Here is a 27,451-nt window from a genome sequence, read left to right as displayed (position 1 = left end):
GGGCAGCACAGTTGGGGGAGAGATATAGTTCTTGGCAATTAGGAGCCAAAGTACAACTGGCAGTTGTGCGTGCCTAGTTCTAGGGTTCAGGACATCTACTCTTGGCTGGAGAAAAATTTGCAGTTCGGAGGGGGAATATCCAGTGGTCATGGCCCATATAGGTACTAACACCATTGGTAGGAGCAGCTAGGAACTTTTAAAAAAAGAACTTCAAAGGTCAAAATCTCTAAATAGGCATTGGATAAATAAAATTGGAGAAATGAATATCCGGCTCAAAGACTGGTATGGGAAAAATAGGTTTTGTTTCCCGAGGAGCTAGCACCAGTACTGGGGAAAGTAGAAGCTGTACTATTGGGATGGCTTTCACTTGAATTGTGCTGAGACTCATGGTATAGCAAATTGTAAAATTAGGATGGTAGAGAAGGCTTTAGTCTAAACAGAGGAGAATCAAGTGAGGGGAGACATGATAAATTTAAGGGAAACAATTATTAGAACAGATGGAGATAAATATGAATAATCTTATAGTAATATGAGAAATACAGCTGAAAGGTGACCAAGACTAGGATCTGACAGAAAGCTAGGAAAGGTGGCAGGTTCACTCTGTTAATTAAGGATAGCATTAGATCAATACTGAGAGATTACCTTAACTTAAAAGATCAAAAATGTAGGATCAGTTTCAGTAAAATACAAAATGATTTAAACAAATAGATTGTGTGTGATTATGATGGATTTTAACCTATGTGTAGAATGGGAGAAGCAAACTGGTAAACGTAGCTTGAAAAAGGAGTTCATAGTGTGTCTTTGCGACAGTTAGGTAGTTTGGCATGTTCTACAGCCAACTTATCTTAGATCTGGTAATGTGCAACGATTAATAAATAACTTACTGTTGATTAATAACTTAATCAATAACTAAAGGAACCTCTAGGTGATAGTGACTACAACACAATAAAATGTCATGTTCAGTTTTGAAAGGGAGAACTGTAAATTGATGACGAGGGGTTTTAAAAGAAAATAAAGATAACTCTGGAGGATATAAAGAGCTTGCTAAGATGAATTAAGAAACTAGATTAAAAAGTAGGTCAATGCAATTATAGAGGCAGATTTTTAAAGGAGACATTTATAACATTCAAGGGAGCATTGGAGAATTATTTGGATAGAAATAGTGTGCCAATGTGTGGGGAAAAGCAGAAGATTGGCACCAAATAATGATGATTATTTGAACATCCAATGTAGGTACCATGGGCCAAAAGGCCTCCATCTACATTAACATTTCTATGATTCCAAGATAACTCTCGGGCAAGATCATCCCAGTAAGCAAGAAAAACTCTGAGAAGGATAATTCATTCCTGGCTAAATGAGAAAGTTAAGGATAATAGTAAATTGAAAAAAACATTTTACAAATCTGCAAAGAATAATGGTAGGTCAGAAGACTGAACAGTAAAGAATGACTGAGAAGACAGAGGCAAAAAGCAAAATGGGAGAAAGTTAGCAAGTAATATAAAAATAGAGAGTAAATATTTAAACAAAAAGAGTAACAAAAACTAACATTGGTTCTCTAATACAATGAGTATGAAGAATTAATAATGAAAATAAAGAACTGGCGAAGGCTTTTGACATTTCATTTCTGTCTGTCATCACGGCGGACGACTTAGTAAACTTCATAAAGATAAATGAGAAGCAAGAAGCATAAGGAAGGGGACAGACTTTAAGCAATTATGATCACTGGGGAAAAGATGCTAGGAGAGCTAACGGACCAAAAGGGTGACAAGTCCTCAGGGCCAGATGGCCCACATCTTAGGGCCTTTAAAGAATTGGCAGCACAGATGTAGGTTCATTGCCTATAATTTTCCAAAATTCCTTAGACGCTGGAATGGTCTCAGGGGATTTTAAGGAACGAGGGAGGTAGAAAGCAGGAAACTATGAAGCAGTTAGTCTAACATATGGGAAGATGCTAGAATCCATTGGAGGATATCTGGAAAATGATGATGTGATCAGGAAGACACATGATTTTATGAAAGGGAAAGCTCAAAAGGCTAAATGACCAACACCTAATCCCTACGATCTTGCGTGACTTCACATCCCACAGAGCCTTCTATGGTAGAAACGTTTGTATTAAAAAATGGACACAGGAGTCAGCTTGATCCAACTGATAATGCTTTAGGAAAGCTTAACACATTTTTCCAAGTTAATGATCATACATAGGTCTGATTTTAATGATGATATCAAGGAGCTCAAAGTTTGGCAGCAAACCTGGTGGGACATCCATTCATTCAATCTTTCAAACACTGAGGAATTAATTTCGGTACTGGCAGCAGAAATCCTGTTATGACATTCTTGGCTTCAAGGGAGACGGTGAATTGTAGGGCTTGCCCATCCCTAATGAATGAGCTGCCAACTGCTTCATTACTAATAGCAGCACTGGGAGCAGTGGCTGCCAGCCGGGGTTTATTTGGTTCTTCAACAGGAATCACTGCTGAAACAAAAGGCACGTAACAATGGCCTTATAGTTCGGATTGCCACTAGCAGGGAAGTGTAGGGAGAGATGAAGAGGAATCAAAGCGAATGATTAGTTAGGTTTTACCAAGTCTCTCTCACCTCCTTGATCAAATACAGAATATCTGTGAATGAGGATCCTCTCCAGAAGGCTGCAAGCAAACTCAAAAGGGTTTACTTGTCTCCACGCATGTGGCAACTGCTTTTCAAATGGCTACCCTCAGAGTATAAAATGAACTACTGTGTCAAAACCTTTAATAACCAGCCCAACATTGTTTTTGAAATAAACCACAAAGAGATCTAGCAACTTTTAGCACATACTTCCTCTGTCACTTTACAATAGTATTGGAATTGGTTCTAACATGTTTAGGCATTCCCATTGTAGAGTCATGCCATAAAGTTTGCCAAACAGCTTCTCACATTGAAGAATTTATACATACACCCAATCAGGGAACAAAGAGCAATAAACAAAACTACTTTTAAATTTTTTTATATAGCAAGTAAATTTAAGATTGACTGAGACATGCATATGAAAGTAAAAGACAAAATATTCCATAAAACTTCTGAAAAATGTTATTAAATAATTTAGCTTAAAACATCTATTTGCTAATCATATGACTTCTTTGGATTAATGTTTTTTTAAAAAGGATCAGTATAGTTGTTTATCAAATATCAATAATCATACTGCTGTTATAAACCCAGTTACACCTGACTGAATTAATTCCAACATTTTGTAACTATTTGATTAACAGCAGTAGTATAATGAGGCCCTAAAGTGATAACACATTTTCCATTCAAGGACCTCAATTGATATCTGGGTGGCCTCGGCTTCTGAACCCGATCATGCCTCTGGGAAGGTATGTTTACATGAGCATGTGTGCGTGTCATCAACAATAAATTCAGACTATTAGATATGTACACAGTTTTCAAGATTTGTAATCAGATCATTATATAAGGAGATAGGGTATAATACTGATTCTGAAATGACTTGAGCATTCCACGTCAGGGAATATGCACCAGTTTGTAAATGACCTCTTAGAGAGTTCAATGAGATTCCCTTGCTGAAAAATATTTAAAACTACACGTTTCATAATGGAAAAGACAAGATTAAAAAAAAAGTTTTGATAAATAGGAATATGCCTGCTATGGAGGCATTATACTTTGTGTACTAAAAATACTACCTTTTAGATCTGGACTTACAGTGACAAGTAGAGCAGGAAGAATATACTTTAATATCAAAACTGCCTTTTCAGAGAAAAATAAGCACAAAATACAATATTATGTTTTATATGAGGATTATTTGGAATGAAAGCACTAGAAAACCTTCTTCTGAATGTTATGCTTTGTGCAAAACCAACACTAAACAGCCAGCTACAAACACCATTATAAAACAAGGCTTTTTGCATACCAACTCTTAACTGTTTTGAAGTTGAACATAGTTTAAATCAAACCTGACTAAAAAGCTTTCTTGTGAGAGGCTTAACTTGTATCTCATTGATGAGGTACATAATTGATAATATTCTGCATTTGATCAGAAAATTGCAAAAGTAGACAATGCTATCAGGTAAATAAAATTTCTCTGCGGAAAAATAACCAAAGACCTGGAGCTCCACAATCACAACAGACATCATTGCCAGGCATCCGCTGCACATCTTCAATGATGGCTTTGGTTAGGTCCTCTATGCTGTTCTCTCCACTGCTTTGCTCTCCTCTGAATGCCATGTTTAATGCCTCCTCTTTACTGTTAGTTAATACTGATATCCATCTGTTAAAAAAAGAAACAACTTTAAAATCTTAAGGCATGACAAAACTCAAAGGGAGCACATAGTTATTCACAAAAAAAGATACCTTTCAAATTAAGTAGATAGGGTTACTTTGAAAGTAGAAATATAAAAGAAATTGCTCACCTTGCTTTGCTCTCACCTATCTGGTCATGGCCATAGCTTTTTCAGCAATGGATTTTCTTTTCAAGCTGAAAGCTTGATCCCTCCTCCATTGCCTTCTAACACACAGTTCCAATGGCTCAACCCTCAGATTAAAAGAAAATTCTCATCTGCCCTGAAAGGATGGACCCCTAATTTTCAAACAGTGCTCCCTAGTTCTGGATTGACCCACAAGACAACACATTATTTTTGCATTCAACTTGTCAAGAACATTTACAATCTTACATACTTCAATCAGTTCTATCAACGAGTTTACGAGTCTGAATTGCCTCCAATGCAGTTACATTCTTAAAGAATGATAGCAAATTTCAGACAGCATGAGAGATGTCGTCTCATGAAAGCCCAGTATAAATTTAAGTTTGTTTTCAATTCCTCTCGCAATAAAGGATAGCATCCCATTAGTTCTATTGATTACATGTTTTACCTTCATACTAACATTTTTGATTCATGCACCGAAACATCTAAATCTGTCTTCATCTCAGACTTCTTCATATGTACTCTGAGTAACTGCTTGCTTTTTCATTCTTCCTGCCAAAGTGAAAAACATCATATTTTCCTGTATTACCCTCCATCTCCAATATTTGCCCACTCATTCAACCTATGTCTGAAACTTCCTTGTCTCTTCTTCATAGACTTTTCTACTTAGTTTGGTGTGATCCTACAAATTTAGCTACCATGCTTTCACTCCCCTCAACAAAGTCATTGCTGTGAATTCATTGTTCTAGTTGTTACATCCTGCCAATCAGGCCGATTCTTTAACTTTTGCTTCTGTTTTTGTTCCTGTCTTTTGTATATTAGGATGGAGCCAGAGAATGTCAACTTTATGATTTTCACTGTACTCCTGTATTGCTGTACTAGAGATAATAAATAATACTCGACAATAAAATTGATATCTAAACCTAAACAAATTTGTGTTTTTTTTTGCCAGTTAGCCAACCTTCTATCCATCTAAAAATTATCCTCTACACAATGAGCATTTATTTTCTGCACTAAACTTTGGTGGAGCACCTTATCAAAAGCCTTCTAGAAATCCAAGTATATAACTTCTACAAGCTCCCCTTTGTCCACATTGTATGCTACTCCTTCAAAGAATTTGTCGAACAAGACTGCCCTTTGATAAAAACCATTCTGACTTTTCCCAGTTACTCCAATTTTCTCTAAATGTGCAGCTATAATTTTTTCAATAACTGATTCTAACACCATTTCCATGGCCGATGTCAAGCTAACCAGCTGATAGATTCTAGTGTTTTGCCTCCCTCCCTTCTTGAAGAGATTCTGTTTGCTACAATGAAACTTTACTTGAATTTAGGGAATTTTGTGAAATTAAGACCAACATATATTTTCTCAATACAAACCTCTTTCTAGACCCTAGGATGATATCCATCTGGATTAGTGGTGCTGGAAAAGCACAGCAGTTCAGACAGCATCCGAGGAGCAGTAAAATCGACGTTTCGGGCAAAAGCCCTTCATCAGGAATACAGGGGATGATGGGCTTTTGCCCGAAATGTCGATTTTACTGCTCCTCGGATGCTGTCTGAACTGCTGTGCTTTTCCAGCACCACTAATCCAGAATCTGGTTTCCAGCATCTGCAGTCATTGTTTTTACCTACCTGATATCCATCTGGACCTGGAGATTTGTCAGTACAAAGCTCCCTTAGTTTGCTTCTTCGTGAATGTAATTTTGCTAAATAACCATCACCCTTCCGATTTACAACTATCACTAGAATTGTTTTTGTATTCTCTATAGTGAAGACATTTCCTTATCATCTATTATTAACTTCCCATTCTCATTCACTCAAGGACCACTCACTTACCTTACTTTTTTCCTTTTAGAATACCTGTAGAAACTCTTCCTTTTTAAAATTAAAACCATTTTAAAATTCATATTCCAATTTCTCCCCCCGATTAAACTGCTGCTCTTTGACAAGTCATCTCTCCTGCCAGTCGACTTTGCACTGTTGTTTGTGTGCCTTTTCCTTAAGTTCAACACTTACTCTAACATTTTCAATTAACAATGGATGATATAATTTTTACTTAAAGTTTAAGTATACTTATTCTGAAATATCCCCTTAAAAGGTCTTCCATGGTGTCTCTAATGATCTATCCCTTAACCTCTTGTTCCAATTTCAGCTAGTTTAGCTTTCATGCCCTCATAAATAGCCCATATTTGGATGTGGAATGCTTCTTCCTTTCAAACTGGATGCAAAATTCAAACATACCATGGTTGCTGATACCTAGGGGTGCTATAACTCTGAGATCATTAATTAATTCGGTCACATTACACAACACCAAAACTAATATAATTTGCTCACTGGTTAGTTCTACGATGTGTTGTTCCAAGAAATTATCTCAAAAAGCTTTTCATGAACTCGTCTTTCAGGCTACTATTGCCAATCTGATTTTTGCACTTTATTTGCAGATTGAAGTCACCAGATTGTTGGCATCCCCTCAAAAGCACCCAATATTTCTTCTTGTGGTTACTGTTACAATATCTGTGGGTCATTTCACTTATTATTTCCCACCTTCACTCAAACTGATTCCACATCTAAGCCAACTCTCATCCTGGTCTCCTGAATCAAGATTATCTGTCACTATTGGGCAAATGCCATTCCTGATTAACAATACTACTCATCCACCTTTACCTAGTTCTATATTTTTTTGAATGTCGCATAACCTTCAATACTTGCCATACTGAAATCATGTCTTTGAAATAGCTATCAGATCTTTTTTTTACTTCAATGCTTGCTACCAATTTGCTAGTTTGTTATGGATGCTACGCTCATTCAGATACAGAGCCTTCAGTTTTACCTTTTTGTTTTCTTTGTAACATCTAGTCTTGATTAATATAAATCAAAGAACTATGGATGTTGGAAATTACAGGAAAAACTCAACAGATTTGGCAGCATCCATATCGAGAATGCAGGGTTAACATTTAACAATGACACTTCTTCAGAATCAGACTAATCTAATCTTCATTGTTGGTGCATCACATTCTTTTTTCCCCCCCTCTATTCCTTCCTGCCATTCTTTGACCCTCACTCCACATATTACAGTTCGTGGCACTACTCTTTGAAAACAGCACATCTTCCCACATTTGATACCTTACCCCTTTTATTTAGTTTAAAACGCTCTCTACTTCCCCAGCAATGTGGTCCGCAAAACACTGACACCAGCTTACTTTAGGTGTTGACTATCCCAATGGCACAGCTGCCATTTTCTCAACCACTGATGTCAGTGGGCCATGAACTAAAACCCACTTCTCCCACACAAGTCTTTGATTTGCATATTCATCTACTGGCATGTGCACCAACGTCCCTTGGATCTTGGCACTTCCCACGTCTTACTGTCCATCATGTACTGTTTGCCTTGTTGATCCTGCTCAAGTACATCACCTCACGCTTATGTGGATTGAATTCCATCTGTGGCTGATCAGCTCATCTGACAATGTGCCTATACCCTTCTGCAATTGAAGGTTATAATCCTCACTATTTACCACCCAACCAATTTGTGTATCATTCATGAACTTACTGATCAACTCTCGTGTCAAAATTATTCCTATATAGGGGAACCTCAAATAACCGGATATCAATTATCTGAATATCAATTATCCGAGTATTGGATTATCCTAAGGGAATCTCAAGGTCCCAATAGAAACATTATGTAAAAGAGCTGTTTCAACCCTGATCTTGTTTTTTTGTTTACAGATACAATGATTAAAAATGAACTTGGCTTACTGAAATGATGCTGAGAACAGTCATGGACAGTCCAGGCACAATCTGTAAATTTTTGACCTTCCACCCTCTTTCTTCCCCCAACACTTTCCCTGGAGTTCTACATAGGGGTGAACCCTAACCACTTCCCTTCCCAGATAATCTCTCCAACATTGTCCTGTACAGGGCAGAGATGGAACCTGTCAAAGGCAGCAGCGGTCTTTCTGCTGGTATCCAGTCTGGCTGCCCCGGGGGTGGGGACGAGTCTGACAGGGTCGGGGGGCACGTTGGACAGGGCTGAGGGTGTGGAAGGGGGTTGGACGTTGGGTGGGGATGGACGGGGGGGCACGGTGTTGGACAAGATTGGAGGCGGACGGAGGGTGGGGTTTCACACGCAGTATGCTGATGCCTAGTCTCCTGAACAGGGAGCAGATTTCACAGACAGCTCAGAGCCCCAGAGGAAATCAATTAACCAAATAATCAATTATCCGAACGAAATAGTACCCGCACATCTCGTTGGACAATCGAAGTTCTTCTGTATACCACAAACAGCAAGGGTCCCAATAATGATCCCTGTGGAACTCCACTGGATACAGGTTTTCAGTCTGAAAAACACTTCCCAACCATAATCACCTGCTTCCTACCACTTGGTCAATTCTGGATCCAATTAACCAAATTTTCTCACATCCTATGGGCCCTTACTTTCACTATCAGCCTTGGAAACTCACTTAAGTAAAAATAGGTTACATCAAATGTATTGCTCTCATCTACACCCCTAGCTACCTCTGAAAAATTTAATCAAATTGGTCGGACACAAACTCCCCAAGACCATGCTCATTGTTCTTGGCTAATCCCTGCCTCTCCAGATGCAGATTAGTTCTGTCCCTCAAAATAACTTCCAACAGTTTCCCAGCAATAAGGTTAGACTGAATGGCCTGCTATATCCCTTTCTCCCTTCTTGAGGTTTAATCCTGCTAGAGTATCCATATAAGAACAGATTCAGCAGTTAAAGATTACTCTTGTTGATTGACTTTAATATATATGAAAATAAATATTGTATCAGTAGAGAAACAGATTATTGAATGTGCGGTAATCCTGAAAACTGAAGGCAGAGGGCATCAGTGGTCAATAAGAATCCGTTTAGCAAAGCTTCACCAGTCCAACCTTTGATTCAAAATTATCATGGATTTTTCAACATTGCTTCCATTGCAAGATCATTATTTGCAACCAAAATACTAAATACACTTTCAAATTTCAATGGATATATGATTCAATGTAAGTGGATTCAAATATTTTCAGTCTTCCTTCAATGTGAGCAGTGTGCTAGTTGAACCATACATATTCACTGAATGTCTACTCTGTGATGTACAAATAACAGTTGCAAATACCAATTTTAGTGAGCCATTTATCCGATCTACATTCATCAGCACTATAATCAACTAATCATTTAATATCTCAGTGTAATGAGACTTAGAAAACACAATACTTTGGATGTTTCAATAGGGGACCAGTACTTTTAATGCTATAAAAATAACCTTAAAATAACAAATTAGTAGTATCAATGGAGAAGTGATCTATTCTTTCACAAGCTATACACCTGCAATTTCTCAACGTAAACTCCACTGAGAACTGCTTCCTCACTTGAGGTACCAGATTGCAAAATCAACCCTTTATTTTATTCTTTACATTTTAGAATGATAAAAGGCTACAAAAGGAGGTTGGGAATTCTGCAGCAGTAACTCACCTCCTGACTCCCAAAGCCAACATGAGTCAGAAGTACAATGGATTACTCACCACATAAGTGTGGTTCCAATAACCTTCAAGGAGTTCCAAGTCATCCAGGTTAATGTAGCCGACTTGATAGGCACCTCATTCAGTAACATCAATATTCATTTCCACCACTATTTGCTAATTACAAGATGCACTGCAGCAACTCAGTGTGGCTTCTTCAGCAGCACTTTGCAAACTCTCAGACTCTTACCCATCTAGAAGTTTGGGGACAGCAAATTCCCAGGAAATCACACACGATCTTAACTTGGAACCATATTACTGATCCTGGAACTCACTTTCCAATAGTACTTTGCTGTACCAGCACCCCAAAGTCTGCAACATTTCAAGAAGGTAGTAGACCAGCATTTTCTCTCGCACAATTAAGGGATGGTAACAAACAATGGCCTTGCCAGCGACACACCACAAGAAAGAAATAAAATGAAACAAAATTGGAAATTTTGGACAATATTTGTTCAATAAAGCCTAAGAAGATTAAGGTCTGTTTACAAATGATAAGTTGTAGCTCGAAGAATCCATTAAGGGACTCTTACAGCTTCAAACTTTCTATTTAAGGTTTAAAGATTGGGGCCAATAGGAACAAGAGAAAGCCATTTGAGCCTGCTCTGCTGTACATTATCATGGCTGAACCAATTCAAGACCATATTCCTGCTTTCACCCCATACCCATTGATACTCTAGCCATCAGGACTATATCCAAATCCTTCTTGAAAACATTCAATGTTTTGGCCTCAACTGCTTTCTGTGTCAGAGAATTCCACAGGCTCACCACTGTCTGGTGAAGAAATGTTTTGCCATCTCAGTCCTAAATGGCCTACCCCATATTCTCAGACCACAACCCCTAGTTCTGGATTCCTCGCGATTGGGAATTTCCTTCCTACATTTATCCTTTCTAGTCCTGTTAAATTTCATAGGTTTTTATGAGATCCCCTTCTATTCTTCTAAAAATTCTTGTGAATATCGTCCAAACTGATCCAGTCTTCCTTCATATGTCAATCCTACTCATCCCAGTAATCAGTATGGTAAATCTGCACTCCCTCAACAGCCAGAACATCTGCCCTCAGATAAGGACGCCAAAACTGTACACAATACTCCAGGTATAGTCTCATCAATGCCCTGTACAACTGAAGTAAAGCATTCTTGCTTGTGTTCTCAAAGTCTGTCATTATGAAGGTCAACACATCATTTTCCCGCTTCACCATCTGTGGCACCACATTGCTTTCAGCAACTAGTGTACAAAGTCACCCAAATCTTGTTGCACTCCCAGCTTTCCCAATCTATCACTATTCAGATAATAAACTACTTACTGTTTTTGTTACCAAAGTGGATAACGTCTCATTATATCTACATTATACTTCATCTGCAATACATCTGCCAATCGCTCAACTTATCCGAATCACACTGAAGCATCTCTGCACCAACCTTACAATTTACCCTCCTACCCAGCTTTGCATCATCTGCAAACTTGGAGATATTACATTTTGTTCCCCTATCTAAATAATTAATATATATTGTGAGTAGCTCAGATACAAGCACTGATTCCTGCAGTATCCCATTGTCACTGTCTGTCACTCAGAAAATGACCTGTTTATTCCTACTTATAACTTGATATGCTAATTTGTTGTGTGGGACCTTATCAAAAGCCTTCTAAATTTCCAAATAAATTTCCACTTATTCCTCCTTATGAACGCTACCAGTTACATTTTGAAAATTCCAATAGATTTGTCAAGCATGATTTCCCTTTTATAAGTCCATGCTGACTCTATCCAATCCTGTCACTGTTTTCCAAGAGCTCTGTTATTAAATTTTTATAATAGACTCTAGCATTTTCCCTACAATCAGTTCATGTACCAACAGTTCTTAAAACAGCTAGAGGACGTAAAATGTAACTTACCTTTTGTATTGTGACATCCAAAGTGCTAAATAGAAACTACAACACATGACACCCATGATATAATTTGTGACTATAAGTTAAGCAGAGACGTCTTTCAACAGTTCCAGTTTTGCTTCTAGTCAGAGAAGTCTACAACACAAAACTGACTATGATTTGCTTTTTATTGGCAATAGAGTAGCCAACAACCATGTGTTGTGGAACAAAATTTTCAAAAGGGCACAATAATGATTGTTCATTAAGGTTCCTGTCAATACGAATAGATGAGTCAATGGTGGATGTAATTTATTTTGAGAGTGTATCAGTTTTGATCCACAGGGAGATTATTTTGTGAAGACTCTGGATGTAAAAGGATAAAGTGTTCGAATTTCTCCAGGATAAAAATTCACCGCTTTGGGAAACAAATCAAAATGCTTCATTGACAGCTTCAGCTTACAATTTTTAGCTCAAACATAGTAAATAATAAATTTTCTTAAAACCCTCATCAGTGGGCTACTCAGATCCATAGTGAATGGGTATGTAAAGATGAAGTTAATTTAGTAATTTCATAACTGAAATGCAATTTTTCAGGAATCAAATGCTCTCCGAAGCCTAGTGTGACGATACTATGGCTAAAAGAGGTGCATTTTTTTCATGAAGATAGGTTGAGGCAGAGGTACCGAGCAGTTTGTCCCAAGCCAATGAAGAAAACAGACTTGAGGCCTTGGGTTTTTTTTTGAAGTTGGAACAATAAAGCAGTATGAAGGAATGGATTCAAGCTCCCATAGAACCATGATTTTAGTTTAACTTTCAGTAGTTGCTAGGGTCTTGAAGCTAGATGCGGAAGCTATTATTCCCCTCTCTCCTAAGCTAAAAGCCTAGGTTCTCTTCCTGCTACTATAATTGCACGAGACAATCTATTTTACTGAATTTGCTTTTGTCAAAGGTGTATTTATGGGCTGTTACTATTTTGGAACAGATGTGGTTTAGAAGTTAAGTAATCTGTTATTCTGGTACGTTTTCCAAATAGAGTTATTTCAATTCTTCTTTCTTTTGTTTGTATTTTGCCTATAGAGTAAGAATTAAGTGTGTGTTGCTTCAAAAGTGCCAGTATGACCAATCAAGTTGCATCTGGAACACAACATCTTATACTTGCCTTTAAAAATATGAAAAGGTTGGGGTCTAAACTACCTCCTTGTTATATTTGAAGGGGTTTGGTCCAGTCCATAACATCTGTCAAAGTGACCTTTATCCATGAGTACAACAGTACTCAAATAAAGTAATTAAGGTTCTCATCTCACATCCACAAAGATGTAGTTCCAGCAGACTAACTTCTTTCGACACTGAAGCTGATTTTCAACTGACAAATTGACCTCAGTCAACATAGCTAAAATGTTTATACCACTATACACAACATTTATACCACTATAAATGCTGGAGGAAACATCACAGAAGCACTTCACAGGAGGCTCCCAAGCACTGAGGATGTCACCTAGACAGGGGACGAAACGTCTGCAACACAAATTCCCAGCTCGGCGAACAGAACCACAACAATAGCTAAAACTATTACAAGACGCAAAACAAACATTAATTTTCAGTTTATACAACTTTTCTGTTGCTTTTGTCACTGGTCAAACAGTTCTCTATTTTAAAAATTCCCAAAACAAAGTTGATTATATTTAGTGCAATATGTTTTACAACTGCAGATATGCAAGGTACATCTAGCATCTTTAAAGTGACTATCATGTGGTGGTAGTGAAGGTCGCGTGTGTGTTTGTATGTAGGGAAGTGGATATTACACTTTACTGTTAACAGAATCTTGCAAGTGAATGGAAATCCTGAGAATGTTCATGTAATCTTAAGTGTTCATACAATCAGATAAAATTTATACAGAAAACAATATTATTTTCTCTGGATAACCATACTTCTAAAGAGGTGATTGCCTTGGTCAGGGCAATGTTACTATGTGAATGATTGAAACAGGGTTCAAAACATGTAGAGGTTTTCATTACAGTTACTAATTAGTCTGTGCTTAATAAAATTCCAAAGATAAGTCTTCATGTGACCAGGTCAATCCACTTTCCCCATAACACAATCTTGATTAAAATGATTTTTGTCACAAAAGCACTTACACTAGACATTCCTGTTCATCGTCTGCTTGGAAGTGATAGGTTCTGTTGTCTGTTGTAAGGAAGGAAGATAAATAAAGTAAAAAGTGACAAGGCCAGGTTAACAGGCATGAGGAAAATAGCCAAAAAGTAACCAGAAATAATTTTCCATAAATACTATGATCTATCTAATCAGAATTCCTAAAATGTAAGATTACTAGGTGTGAGAAAGATTTTCTTAATTCTTTAAATGTAAAGTGCAGAGAATACAAATGTGTAATTTTGTTCCCTTACTCAGGAGCAATGCATTTAGTATAACTGGCTTTTAAATCTTATTGAATACATGCAGCCCTATTCCCACTCCCACTGTGTCATAATAATTCATAAACTGATCTGTGTTTATCCAGTGATGCACTTTGGTTCAAAGTGCAGACTATGTATATGCCAGTACAGTATCCATCTATGATCTGAAGTACATTCTTCCAAGCTGAGAAGACGACAATAATGAGTTGTAAGTATCATCCAAACACTACTGCTGATGTACTTCATCCACACTTATTTTAACCTTGTCGACGTCCACCAATATGGCCTCAGCTTCTCATATTGCTTACAAAAACAAATTTAATAAGTAGTCCATGATTAAATTTCAAGTCCTTTTTTTTGTTGCTCTATGTCAATGAGTAAAGGAGTTGAATATTTTAGATTAAGGACTGCAATTAAATAGTTTTGATTATCAGTGATTAGATTAGATTACTTACAGTGTGGAAACAGGCCCTTCAGCCCAACAAGTCCACACCGACCCTCCGAAGAGCAACCCACCCAGACCCATTCCCCTACATTTACCCCTTCACCTAACACTACGGGCAATTTAGCATGGCCAATTCACCTAACCTACACATTTTTGGACTGTGGGAGTAAACCGGAGCACCCAGAGGAAACCCACGCAGACATGGAGAGAATGTGCAAACTCCACACAGACAGTTGCCTGAGGCGGAAATTGAACACGGGTCTCTGGCGCTGTGAGGCAGCAGTGCTAACCACTGTGCCACCGTGATCTAACATCCTTTGTCAAATCTCGGTCTTAAATTAAACAAAACTAGATGTGAACCGGTGGTGATCTGATTTCAACTTAAGCCAAAATATTCAATTTCAGTTTTTCATAAACTACCTGTCACTAACTCACTGTTGGATGCTACTCTTATGTTCCCTGCTGTTTCCTTTCCCTGGTTCACAACTCTTGGTTCTCCAATCTTAAGTAGCATGTTGGTAGTGTCACTGGGTTAGTAATTCACAGACCAAGACTAATATCCTGGGGAGACAGATTGAATGTGAATTCAAATTATTAGTCTGAAGTCAAAAACTAGTGACAATGATGACATTAAGCCAACATTGTTTGTCATAAAAATCCATCTAGTTCAATAATATCCTGAGGAAAGATCTGGCCTACATATGACACCAGATCAATTGTCATGTTGCCTAAACATCTTCTGAAAAGGACTAAAAAGCTTCTCAAATCATGAAAAATAAAAGATGGACAACAAGTTCAGGCAGTTTCAATGATGCCTACCTCACAAGAAAAAAATGAACAAAGCATGCGCTCATGAGGAATATTGTCTGGTTAGGATCAAAGGAGTTATTTCAAGAATGGCAAAGTGTACCTGTTCTATAATTCAGAAGGAACTCAACACAATTTGAGTTCTTGAATACCCCTTGTTCAAACCATATATTATTGTCATTATGTTACAATCCCTGCAATGGTATCTAATCCACCACTGGTTTCGATGCTTATTGTAGAGGATCAGTTAGCTCAGTTGGACGGATGGGTAGTTTGTGAAGCAGAGTGATGCCATCAATTCCTACTCAGGGTGAGGTTTCTATGATGGTTCCTACTTCTCAGCTTCTCTCCTTACATGATGCGTAGTGACACTCAGGTTAAACCACAACCAGTTGGAGAAGCATCTGCTACACACACTCATGAGTCAAGAATGTGGTGCTGGAAAAGCACAGCAGGTCAGGCAGCATCCAAGGAGCTGGAGAATCGATGTTTCGGACATAAGCCCATCATCACGATTCCTGAAGGGTTTATGCCCGAAACGTCGATTCTCCTGTTCTTTGGATGCTGCCTGACCTGCTGTACTTTTCCAGCACCACACTCTTGACTCTGATCTCCAGCATCTGCAGTCCTCACTTCCTCCTACACATAGTCATGATTCTACGCAAATTATTTTCAACTGTGAATTCACCATTCTTGAAATAAAAATTAAATCTGATAAATTGCATTACCACTTAAAGGATAATTATCATCAATATCCCTGATTAATAATGAAATTATGATAATCTTAAACACAGATTTTAGAATGATAATATGTTGTTTGTTTGATTTCAAAGAATAACAATACAAATAGGAATAGGTCATCATAATTGGGAAATGTTTTGAACGTTATTTAGGTCTAGCTCCACAACAACAGATTTTTACATAGAAAATTGATGATGGGTTAATAACTGTTTCTCTGCTAATGCTAATGTAAATTCTTCATTTACATTTACCTTCAAATTTGTAACTCAACATTTTTGTTCAAATAAAATTAAAAATATAAACAAAAGTATTGAAAATTCCAAAGAACACATGTTAAACAAAGGACTAGCAATATCATCCATTGTAATTATTTTCCTTCTACAAAAGAATCTGAATAGTGAGACTTGCTCTTTAGTTAAAAGTTAAGTACTACCAGCAAGACTAAAGGACTGTAAATGTTGACACAATACTTAGACTATACAAATGATTTATATACATATCTTAGCAAAATATATTTCTGGATACTTGCAAAGTTTAAACATTGAGGGAATTTTGAATCATCAATTTATTTTATAACTACAGAATCCAAGCCAATAACAGTACAGAAACATACGTGATATCAAGTCAAAACATTTCTTCTCGTCAGCAGCGGGTTTCACCTGGCAAGTGAGGAGATTCAGTCTTGCTGGTTGTCTGTTGGTCTAAAAATACAAAATAAATATGAAAATGTACTTGAGAAGGAAATAACCATAGGTGAAAAGTATCTTCAGAGCTAAGTATTTATTTGCCTCTTTTGTTTGCAGTTAACTCTATAGATGAAATGTTCTCTGAGCAACATCTGAACATCAATACTTTCTGTCTTAATTAGGAGATATTCCTGGCTAATAGTAATTTTTTAAATTTTCCACTACATTGTAAAACTTACAATTTAGAAGTTTTTTTTCCCAAGTGCAGCAATTATAGAATGTTGGACCTTATCAGACCAATCAAATTTAGCTATCAAAATTTAGCATAAGCTTTCTTCAGCTTCAGAAGTGAAGTAATGAAACTAAGCTGTGGATGAAATATTTCAATGGCAAAGTCCTGGCTTCCTCATTCAGCTTCTAAAGTTTCTAATCGTTCAAAGTGAGAGAGCAGAAGCAGAAAATTTATAAGTAAAAGCATTATTTGGATCATTCAAACAAGATTTCAATCTTTATTGGAAACTTGAGACCAATGACATACGACAAACTTTCTAGTACGTGGGATTTACAAATGCTCGTACATATGAACATGATCCCATACAGGGACACATTAATAATGATTTTAAATATCTGATATATGAATGTTTACTTGTACTTACGAACAGCTTGCAACCTGGGGACCACCTGTACTGTACTTGTGGTTAATGATTGTAATGTAGTGGTAATATCTTTACAAAGCAAGTTTTGGTTTTGGGAAGAGATGAACCAGCAGAACAGCATTATTTGTTGCTGCACAATGTCACATGTAAGGTACAAGAAATTCAGCTGATACAGTTTGAAATTAAACAATAACAAAACCTGACAAAAACTTTTCACAAAACTTAATTATATTAATTCTCTAAAAACATTGTTTAAACATATATTAAGAAAATAGCATACACTCTATAAACTGTGGAAATTAAAATATAGAATATTTTGGACAGAAATGTTTATTCACTTTTATGTGTTACATCCTTAAAATAGTCATCTTACTTTGTTCAAATTATCATTACAGGAAGGCAGCAAATATGTTAATCAAGCATATACATCAAAACAATTATGCAAAGCTGCACTTTTAACATATCACTTAGAAATCCATTTTCTCAAAAAGAAAGTCATGTTGTCTGTAGGTCAAGGAAAATGCAAAGCAAGTTTGAGTCCAGGTCACCAACCTAGTACCAGCAAGTGATCTTTCCCCGCCTTTGGGGTCTTATATAGGTAAGGGACATGTTTGCTCTCAGTTAGGTTTCCAGGATGCAGAAACAGAGGCAGATTGGTCAGAATAAAAAGTCTGCCTCAACCATTAGATGTTGTACATGAATCATCTTACCTAGTTTTTAAAGAGTTGTCAAGGGATCGTCAGGTAAGAGAAAACCAGTTCTGAAGCTTCTCTTTATTGTTCCCCATTTGTAAAGGTAAAGTCACCACAGTAGATGGAGAGCGAGAGCGAGAGCGAGAGCGGCGCGAGAGCGAGAGCTGATAATGAGTTTAACCTGAGGGTAACCACACCTCAAGTGAGGGGACGGGTTGAGAAGGAGAATGCTTCATGGTAACCTCAGCTGATACAGGAATTGAAAGCATGCTGTTGGCATCATTCTGCATTTCAAGCCATCCATCCAGCCAACTGAGCTAAACTAACCCCTTCCACCACTTGTAAAACCTTGTGCAAACAGCTCTTGCATAAAATCAGTTGAAAACGTTGAAGGATCCATTGCTTTGTCCGTTCATTTTTATGGCTTAAAGCACTTCTTCTCTCCTCCTGTACATATATGGATACTGTGCAAGTGACCGAGATGTCATGAAGGCTGTAATTGGGTAGAATAGCCACTTTGAGCAGCCTAATTCACATGTGACTCTGAATCAAATAACCTCTCAAAACTCCCAATGTAACCATGATGGGAGGCTACCAAATGAACAATGTCTTGAGTACTCCTGATTTTACACAATCCCATAAATTCTGCTTCAGAATATGGACAAAGCCACCTAATGTCAGGTCACCTATGCCATATGTGCAGGCTGAGGTAATCTTTCCTGTAACATCTGCACGTTGCTAGCCATCTTGGCACAGACTCCAGACTTAAAATGACTACAGGGATCATAGATTGAAACAAGTTAAAGAGACCCATGTGGAATCAGTGATACTGCATCAAAATTAACACATCTAAAGATTTCAAAAACCATACAACAAAGCATTAAAACATTTGCATCTCCTGTTTAATTCATACTTAATTAGTAATAATAATTTCACACATTGGGAGATGAAAGGCTTGCCTGCAAGCTATCTAGCTTTGAAAGACAATGTGGCTGGACTCAGGAATCTGCAAACGAAAACTATTCCAACTGCTGACTTTGAGGAGTAGAAGAGAAAAATGTGCATAGATTGATAACTTAATCCTTGAGATCCACTTCATGTTTTTGATCCTATTTCCACTAAATTGCTGATCACCCAGCTTTCCCTTGATCCCTATGGTAGCTGATGAAATATTCAATTTCAAGATTCCTGGTGTTATAGGTTAGGTGAAATTTTTTTGTCATGTTTCATTAGGACATGGTTGGCTTGCTGATGGGCTTCCTTTTTTTTAATACCTGCAGCGAAGGATATTTAATGGCTGTCATCAAACAGTGACCCTCACAACAAACTACTCCATATTAGCATATCAGTCCTCCAGCAAACAGACCACAGGTGCACTTGGTTTTTAACCCTTCTTTTCTATATCTCTACAAGAATAAAGCACAAACATACCTTTTGACACATATCCATAGTTTGGAGTACAACTCATGGCAGAAGATTTCCTGATGAGAGGACCTAATTAATGGGCTCATATTTCTGCCATAGCAAGTTTCCTTCTCTTTGAAGCTCCCTGGCCTAACTACAAGGAGCAACATTCAGGGGTTCACACAGGGAACCTTTCATCAGTTAGAGAATTCAGTACTAGAAAATTATATTTTCAGCAAGGCTTGGCCTGTAGTCTTCATTTTTAAAAAAGCAATTGTCTTGTCCAAAAAGCTCATTGTGATGCTAAAGTAATTCAGGGGTCTGATTCATCACAGAAATAGTGATACTTTACTTGGCAGTGATGAGAACCCTCAGTGTAAATGATTGGTGATCTGTTGGAGTTCCCTAAGCTTTGAACAGAGGAATCTTTGCAATATCTGCCTTCATGGCTGCTGTCTTTGTTTCAAAGGGATCTGTTGTGGCCTCTTAGGAGATTGTTCTTGAATATTCAAACAAGGGTAGCCTGTTTCATTGGGCTCTGTTCCTCAGATACTCCCTCTGTCAAAGGATGATGAGCGTGCTGTGATGAATTTGGCATATCCTCAAAACCTGAACAATATTCTTGCTACCCTGAAGGAAGATTCCTTCAGGGTGCAGGCACCTGCTCCAAGCTCATCATGTATTCCATGGATGTCACTGCTTAGGTTCTTAACTGATGGGTGCAGATTACATAAAGTGCTATGTATTTTGATCAGGTCAGCATGCTACTCTTGCATGTGTTCCAGCTGTGGCTATATATGACTTGAAATAAGTTTTGCCACCTTCTCTTAGGGAACTGGTTTGCTTCAAGGCCTGAAAAATGGCCATGCTCCAGTTATCACTTCCAAATGCACCTTTCGCTTACTATACAAATATAAAAACGATAAGGAGGGCTATGCATCTCACACCATTTGTCAAAAACATACTTGATCTGACTGTAACCTCAAAGCCACACTTCTTCTAACCTTGATAACCTTTCACCCTTTGGTTACCAATGATCTATCCTGTTTTAAACATTAAAAATCAGATAATGTCCAAGGAGCCTGGTTGACTGATCCCATGCTCAGAGGACAGCCAGCCCTTTAGGTGGCAAGGATCTTACCCCACGGTCGCTCCTCCTATCCCTTAATAAGCTTATGCATCTCACACCATTCAGTGGCTATTTTGTCCTCCTTATCTTGATTCAGAACTGGAAACTCCAGTCCATGGTTTCTTGCTGGCTCTCATGCACCAAAAAGGGACTCCACTCTACAAATCAATCTGAAAAACACAGAACCAATTTCCTTTGCTCCAACCCAGTAGTGGCAAATGCAATCTGCTTCAATTCTGCTACTGTGAAATATCTCCATAAGCTTAATGTGCCTTCTCTATAAATAAAAATTAAAAAAGAACTTGACATATTATATACCTAAACAGCAAATTATATATCAAGAGATATTTAAGAAAAAGGTCACGTGCATACTGAAAGGAAATTGGAAATTAAAAAAAGCTAATGGACAGCAGGGGAAGACAGTGAATAAATACTGCAAAAATACACTGCGAAAAGATACCAAATTTAAGAGTACTCATGCTAATGATGCTTTGCCAGCAACATAACCTAATATCCTGGAGATAATATTTGCTCCAAAAACAGTATGATGGCAACATAACATTAAACGTTGCCATCAGTTAACAACAGTTTCCTAACTTAATGGCTGACATATAATTAATGATCCTCATTTGTCAACAATTCCACCCTCACCATTCTCCCCCCCCCAAAAAAAAAACCCTCAAAGTAGGTTACAATCTAACCAAGACAGAAAGACAGGGACTAAATTCACAGAACTTTTAATGTACTGGAAAGTATAAAAAATCCTTGAAATGTTCATGTGTTTATTATACCTTAAATTTTGAGTCCTTCATTGATGTGCTATCATGCAAAACCAAGTTACATAAGAGATTAGGGCAGATGACCAAAATTTAATGCAGCAATTTTAAAGAACATTTCAAAAATTCAGAGATTGAGAGATGTGAAAGTTTACAAAGGGAATTTTAGTGCTTTGAGCCATGACAGTTGAAGGAACAGTTTCCAATGGTGAAGCTGTGAAAATTGGTGGTATACAAACTGGGATACAGAGGAGGCCAGAATTGGAGGTGAGCAGAGATCTTGGATTGATGTAGGGCTACAAGAGACCATAAGACCATAACATGTAGGAGCTAAGGTAGACTATGCAGCCCGAGTCTGCTTCACCATTCAATGAGATGATTGCTGATCTAATAATTCTCAATTTCACTTTCCTGCCTTTTCCCGATAACCCTTGATTCATTTACTAATTAAACTGCAGCCTATCTCAGCCTTAAATATACTTAACCAACCTCTACAGCCTTCTGCAGTAAAGAATTCCACAGATTCACAATCCTGCGAGAAGAAATTCCACCTCAGCTATACCTTAAATGAGCGACCCCTTATTCTGAGCTTATGTCATCATGTCCTATCCTCTTCTTACAAGAGGAAACAACCTTTGCAAGCCCCCTTATGTTCCAATAAGGTCACACCTCAATCTTCGATTTTCCAGTGAGTCCAGGTCAAACCTACTCAATGTCTTCTCATAAGATAGTTTCTCCATAACCAGGATCAGCCGAGTGAATGTTTTCTGAACTGCTTCCAAGCCAGTATCCCCTTGGATAAGGGGACCAAAAGTGTACATAGTATTCCAGCTGTGATCTGACTAGTGCCTTCCATAGTTTCAGCAAGAGCACACTACTTTTACAACAAACAAAACAAATTATTGGAGAAATTGAGCAGATTTGGCAGAACCTGTACAGAAAAACAGAGTTAATGTTTCTAGTCCAGTCACCTTTCTTCTCCCATTACATGAGGTTATGCAATTTAGCTAGACAAATAAAAGAACCGAATGTTACTTAAATAGAAGACTTGAGAAAGTTTAATGTGACCAGCCTATCCCTCATAATGAAAACAGAGATGTTGAGGAAGGGAAATGAAGAGTTCGAGATGGACCAGGTGAAGATGAAAACAGGGTGGAAATTGGATGAGAAATTGATAAATTTATTCCAAATGAGAGAGTGAAGCAGTACCAATTGGCTAACATGGTGCTACCATTTAAGAAAGGTGATAAGGAAAAGCCAGGGAAAAATAGAGCGGTGAGCTTGACATTGGTGGTGGGCAGGTTATTAGAGGGAATCCTGAGGGACAGGATTCACATGATTTGGAAAGGCAAGGACTGATTAGGGATATCATGTATCACTAACTGGATTAAGTTTTCTGAAGAAGTAACAAAGAGAATTGTTGAGGGCAGAGCTGGGGATGTGATCTATACGAACCTAAGTAAGGCATTCAAAAGGTTCCTCATGGTACACTGATTAGTAAGGTTAGAGTATGTGGAATAGAGAGAGAACTAGCCATTTGGATACAGAACTGGCTCAAAGATAGAATACAGAGACTGGAAGCCTGTGACCAGTTGAGTGCCACAAAGATCGGTGCTGTGTCTACTGCTTTTAATCGCTTATATAAATGATTTGGAGGTAAAGGTAGAAGGTATAGTTAGTAAGTTTGCAGATTACACCAAAATTGAAGGTGTAGTGGACATCAAAGAAAGTTATCTCTGAGTACAACGGGATCTTGATCAGATGGGCCAATGAGCCGGAGTGGCTAATGACGTTTCAGACTGGAGGCTTGTGACCAGCGGTGTGCTAGAAGGATAGGTGCTGGGTCCACTGATTTTCATATTTTATATAACTGATTTGGATGTGAACATAGGAGGTATTGTTAGTAAATTTGCAGATGACACCAAAGAAGGTTACCTCAGAGTGCAATGGGACCTTGATCAGATGGGCCAATTGGGCCGAGTAGTGGCTGATGGAGTGAGGTGCTGCATTTTGGAAAGGCAAATCAGGGCAGGACTTATATACTTAATGGTAATGTCCTGGGGAGTGTTGCTGAACAAAGAGACCTTGGAGTACAGGTTCATAGTTCCTTGAAAGTGGAGTCTCAGGTAGCTAGGACAGTGAAAGCGGCATTTGGTATGCTTGCCTTTGCTGGTCACAGCATTGAATACAGGAGCTGGGATGTCATGTTGCAGCTGTACAGGACATTGGTTATGAATATTGCATACAATTCTGATCCCCCTTCCAAAGGAAGGATGTTGTGAAACTTGAAAGGGTTCAGAAAAGATTTACAAGGATGTTGCCAGGAATGGAAGGTTTGAATTATAAGGAGAGGCTGAATAGGCTGGGGCTGTTTTCCCTAAAGTGTCAGAGGCTTATAGAGGTTTATAAAGTCACGAGGGGCATAGGTATGGTAAATAGACAAGGTGTTTTCCCTGGGGTGGTGGAGTCCAGAACTAGAAGGCTTGGATTTAGGGTGAGGGGGGAAAGATTTAAAAGGGAGTTAAGGGGCAATGTTTTCACAGAGGGTGGTATATGTATAGATTGAGCTGCCAGAAAAAGTGTTTGAAAACACCAATCAACTCTAAACTAAATTTCATAGAAGGTTAGACAGGTCATAGGATCAATTGCTGTTTGTTTAAACCAATGCAGTATTCTGGTTGTGCTGTAACTTCAGTAAATTCAAGAAATAGTCTTCAACTTATTCTTAGATAATACAACAGGTGTGTTTTTGGCATTTCAATGGGCTCCTGTTATTGGAAAAGTTTGAGCCTTCTTCACATTAATCTGATACTCAGATATGATGATGATTTGCTGCACCTTTAAAACGTTGTATGATGCATTCATTCTGTGTATACTACAACCAAAAAAATCAAAATAATTAACTTTTGAAGAGTTCATTTCTGCAACAGGATTCATTTGTTTTAAGTAATTTCATTATTTATTTTGCATCACCCCATTGAGTGCTTATTAGTTCATCTTACAGGCAGTACTTCCTTTTACTCGGCTTCCTGGCTTTGCTTCATTGGTGTTGTTCTGAATGACATTTTCTTGTAATGCTGAATTGACCCTGAACTGATGCAATGGTTGCTGGAATCCTTCTGAACTCTGGACAGAAAATATTTTGAGTATCACTGAAAGTGATATTTGATGCACCAGGGTTATAAAAGGACCATGAGATGAATGTGGTTGTGCTCATTTGTGGACTCTAAATCTAGCAATCCCGACCTGGCTGGGATGCGGACATTTCACTTAGCTCACTGTAAGGAATTGGAGACTAATCCTATTAAAGTACACCTGAGGATAAGCCTCCTTTACTTGGCATCCAGTACATTTCACCAAACTACCACAGTCCAGTGAAAAATATCAACCACAGTAAATTAATACCACATGCATAACAAACACGATTGAGTTTCAAATTTACAATATTCAAAGTGTAAAAATTTGGATCTCTCAAACTACTGTCCTTGCAAGTATGTAAAGTGTGGGCTAGATTCGTACATTAAACCCATCGAAATAGGAGTGAAGGAGCACTGGAGTGCTGGAGTACTAGAGTAGCCACCAGGTATAAACTATAGGACTGACCAAGGCGCACAAGCAGTACGACAGCTTTAACACACAGTTAGCTCTGGTTTTATTAGCTCTGTAATGCAATCACTTGGAACATTCCTTGGGAATATGGCATAAGTAACAGGAACAGGATTCAGTCATATGGCTCCTCAAGCCTCCTCTGCCATTCAATACAGTCATGTCAATTTCTGGCTTCATTGTCACTTTCTTGCCTATACCCAGAGTCCTTGAGAGACCAAAAATCTGTCTATGTCAGCCTTAAATATATCTAATTTAGAAACATCCACAATCAACTTAATTCGAATTCCAAACTCTCACACCCCTTGAATGAAGAAGTTTCTCCCCATCTCAAATTAAAATCATCCGTCCCTTATCTTGAGTCTGTGTTCATGCATTCAAGATTCTCCATCAGGGAAATCAACCTCCTTTTAGCATCAATGGCCTGGTGGCTCAGTGGTGTATTGCTGCCTCACAGCACTAGGAACCTTGGTTTAATTTCACCCACAGAGTCGTATGTTCTCAATCATCTGTCAAGAACCTTCAGAATTTTATATTTTTAAAACAGCTCACCCCTTTTTTTAAAAAAAACTCGAGAGTGTAGGCTCTATTTACTCAGCTTCTCATCACAGGGCAATCCTCTCATCTCAGGAATAAATCTGGTAAACATCGGTTGTATTGTCTTCAATAAAAGTATATCCATCCTTAGATATAAAGTTCAAGATTGTATTCAGTAATCCTGTTATGGTCTCAAAGCACTGCACAACTCTAGCAAGACTTCATTATTCTTGTACTCCAGTCCCTATTCAATAAAGGCCAATCTTCTATTCACTTTCCTAAATGCTTCCTAAATTTGCATGTGAAAGCTTTGCTCCTTCTAAGAATCCCTCTAAACATCAAAATTTGCAAGTTCACATTTAAAAAAAAATGCTTTTTCTATTTGTATGACTAAATGTCATCTCAAATTTAAAATCATAAGTTCCTTATCCCTGGGTCTGTGCTCATGCATTTTTACCTCTATTTATTACATATGCCCTTGTTTCATCACCCCCAAATGCATTACCTAATACATTTTTGGATTAAATTCTATGTGAATTTTCTGCTTGAAACAATGAGACAAAACATATCACAGAATCCCTACAATATGAAAGCAGGCTGTTTGGCCCATCAAGTCTACACCGATCCTCCAAACAGCATCCCATCCAAACCAAGCCGCCTACACTATCCCTGTAACCTTGCATTTCCCATGGCTAATCCACCTAGCCTGACAATCCCTGGGCAATTTAGCATAGTTAATCCACCTAACCTGCAGATCTTTGGACTGTACAAAACCCGAGTACCTGGAGGAAACCCACATAGACATGTGGAGAATATGCAATTCGGAGGGTGAAATTAACCCAGGACCCTGGTGCTGTGAGGCAGCAGTGCACCAATGAGCCACCATGCTGTCCATAAAATATAATTTCTCTACTATGCACATTTAGCTCCACAACAGAAACAGGATGCTGTAGTCTGTAATCAGTAGTTTTGTTTGAATACAATCAAAGTGAAGTCAAAAATCAAGGGGAAAATAAAACCCTCAGATTACCAGAAAATTGCATAAAACAAAAATCACTTCTTAAAAGTCACTCACTTCTTAAAACAGATCTCGTGAGTTTTTTTCTTTGAACAACTGAGATGCACAAGATTACTATTTGTGCACACATAGAACTGAAGTTTCATAGTACTAATTACAGATAACTGGTCGGAAAGGTAAGTGATTGATATTTGAGTGGGTGTGTTCTAGACCCCAGGCCCTACATAGTAGAGCCTCCCTCCCATCCTCCTCCTCTAACCTAATTTTAAAGTCCCCAGGTAAGCTACTCAGTGTTCTTCTTTTGGAGATGAGGTGTAGAGTAATGGCAGCGCAGGCAGTGGAATGTTCCTCCTGCAGGATGTTCGAGGTCGGGGTGACCACCGATACTCCTGCCGATTTCATCTGCATGAAATGCAGTCAGATCCTGCTCCTCACAGAACGAGTTAGGGAACTGGAACTGGAGTTGGATGAACTGAGGATTATTCGAGAGGCTGATAGATAGAAGCTACAGGGACATAGCTACGCCAGAGAACAGAGGTAGCTGGGTAACAGTTAGAGGTGGGAAGGGGAGGAAGCAGGCAGTGCAGGGTTCCCCTGTGGTCGTTCCCCTAAACAATAAGTATACCAGCTTTGGAAACTGTTGGGGGGGACAGCGTTGCAGGTGTAAGCTGCAGTGAAGGGGTCTGTGGCTCTGAGACTCAGAAGGGAAAGGGGGAGAGGAGGAGACCGCTAGTTATAGG

The 27,451-nt window shown here is 38.2% G+C and overlaps 1 protein-coding gene across 1 annotated transcript in view; it reads right to left on the bottom strand.

Annotated features, from left to right (window-relative positions):
* The window catches only part of LOC122549488 (arf-GAP with SH3 domain, ANK repeat and PH domain-containing protein 1-like), a 363,467-nt gene that overhangs the window by 80,550 nt on the left and 255,466 nt on the right, over window positions 1-27,451 (bottom strand). The window contains exons 15-18 of the mRNA XM_043689348.1: window positions 16,821-16,908; window positions 13,936-13,984; window positions 4,077-4,258; window positions 2,307-2,473 (exon numbers count right to left, since the gene is read on the bottom strand). Of these exons, the coding sequence (XP_043545283.1) occupies window positions 2,307-2,473; window positions 4,077-4,258; window positions 13,936-13,984; window positions 16,821-16,908 (486 nt within the window). The remainder of the gene's footprint in view (window positions 1-2,306; window positions 2,474-4,076; window positions 4,259-13,935; window positions 13,985-16,820; window positions 16,909-27,451) is intronic.

The sequence above is a fragment of the Chiloscyllium plagiosum genome, chromosome 4 (genome assembly GCF_004010195.1).
Source record: "Chiloscyllium plagiosum isolate BGI_BamShark_2017 chromosome 4, ASM401019v2, whole genome shotgun sequence".
Taxonomy (NCBI): domain Eukaryota; kingdom Metazoa; phylum Chordata; class Chondrichthyes; order Orectolobiformes; family Hemiscylliidae; genus Chiloscyllium; species Chiloscyllium plagiosum.
The sequence above is the reverse complement of the archived record's forward strand: the minus strand, read 5'-3'. Positions and strand labels throughout refer to the sequence as shown.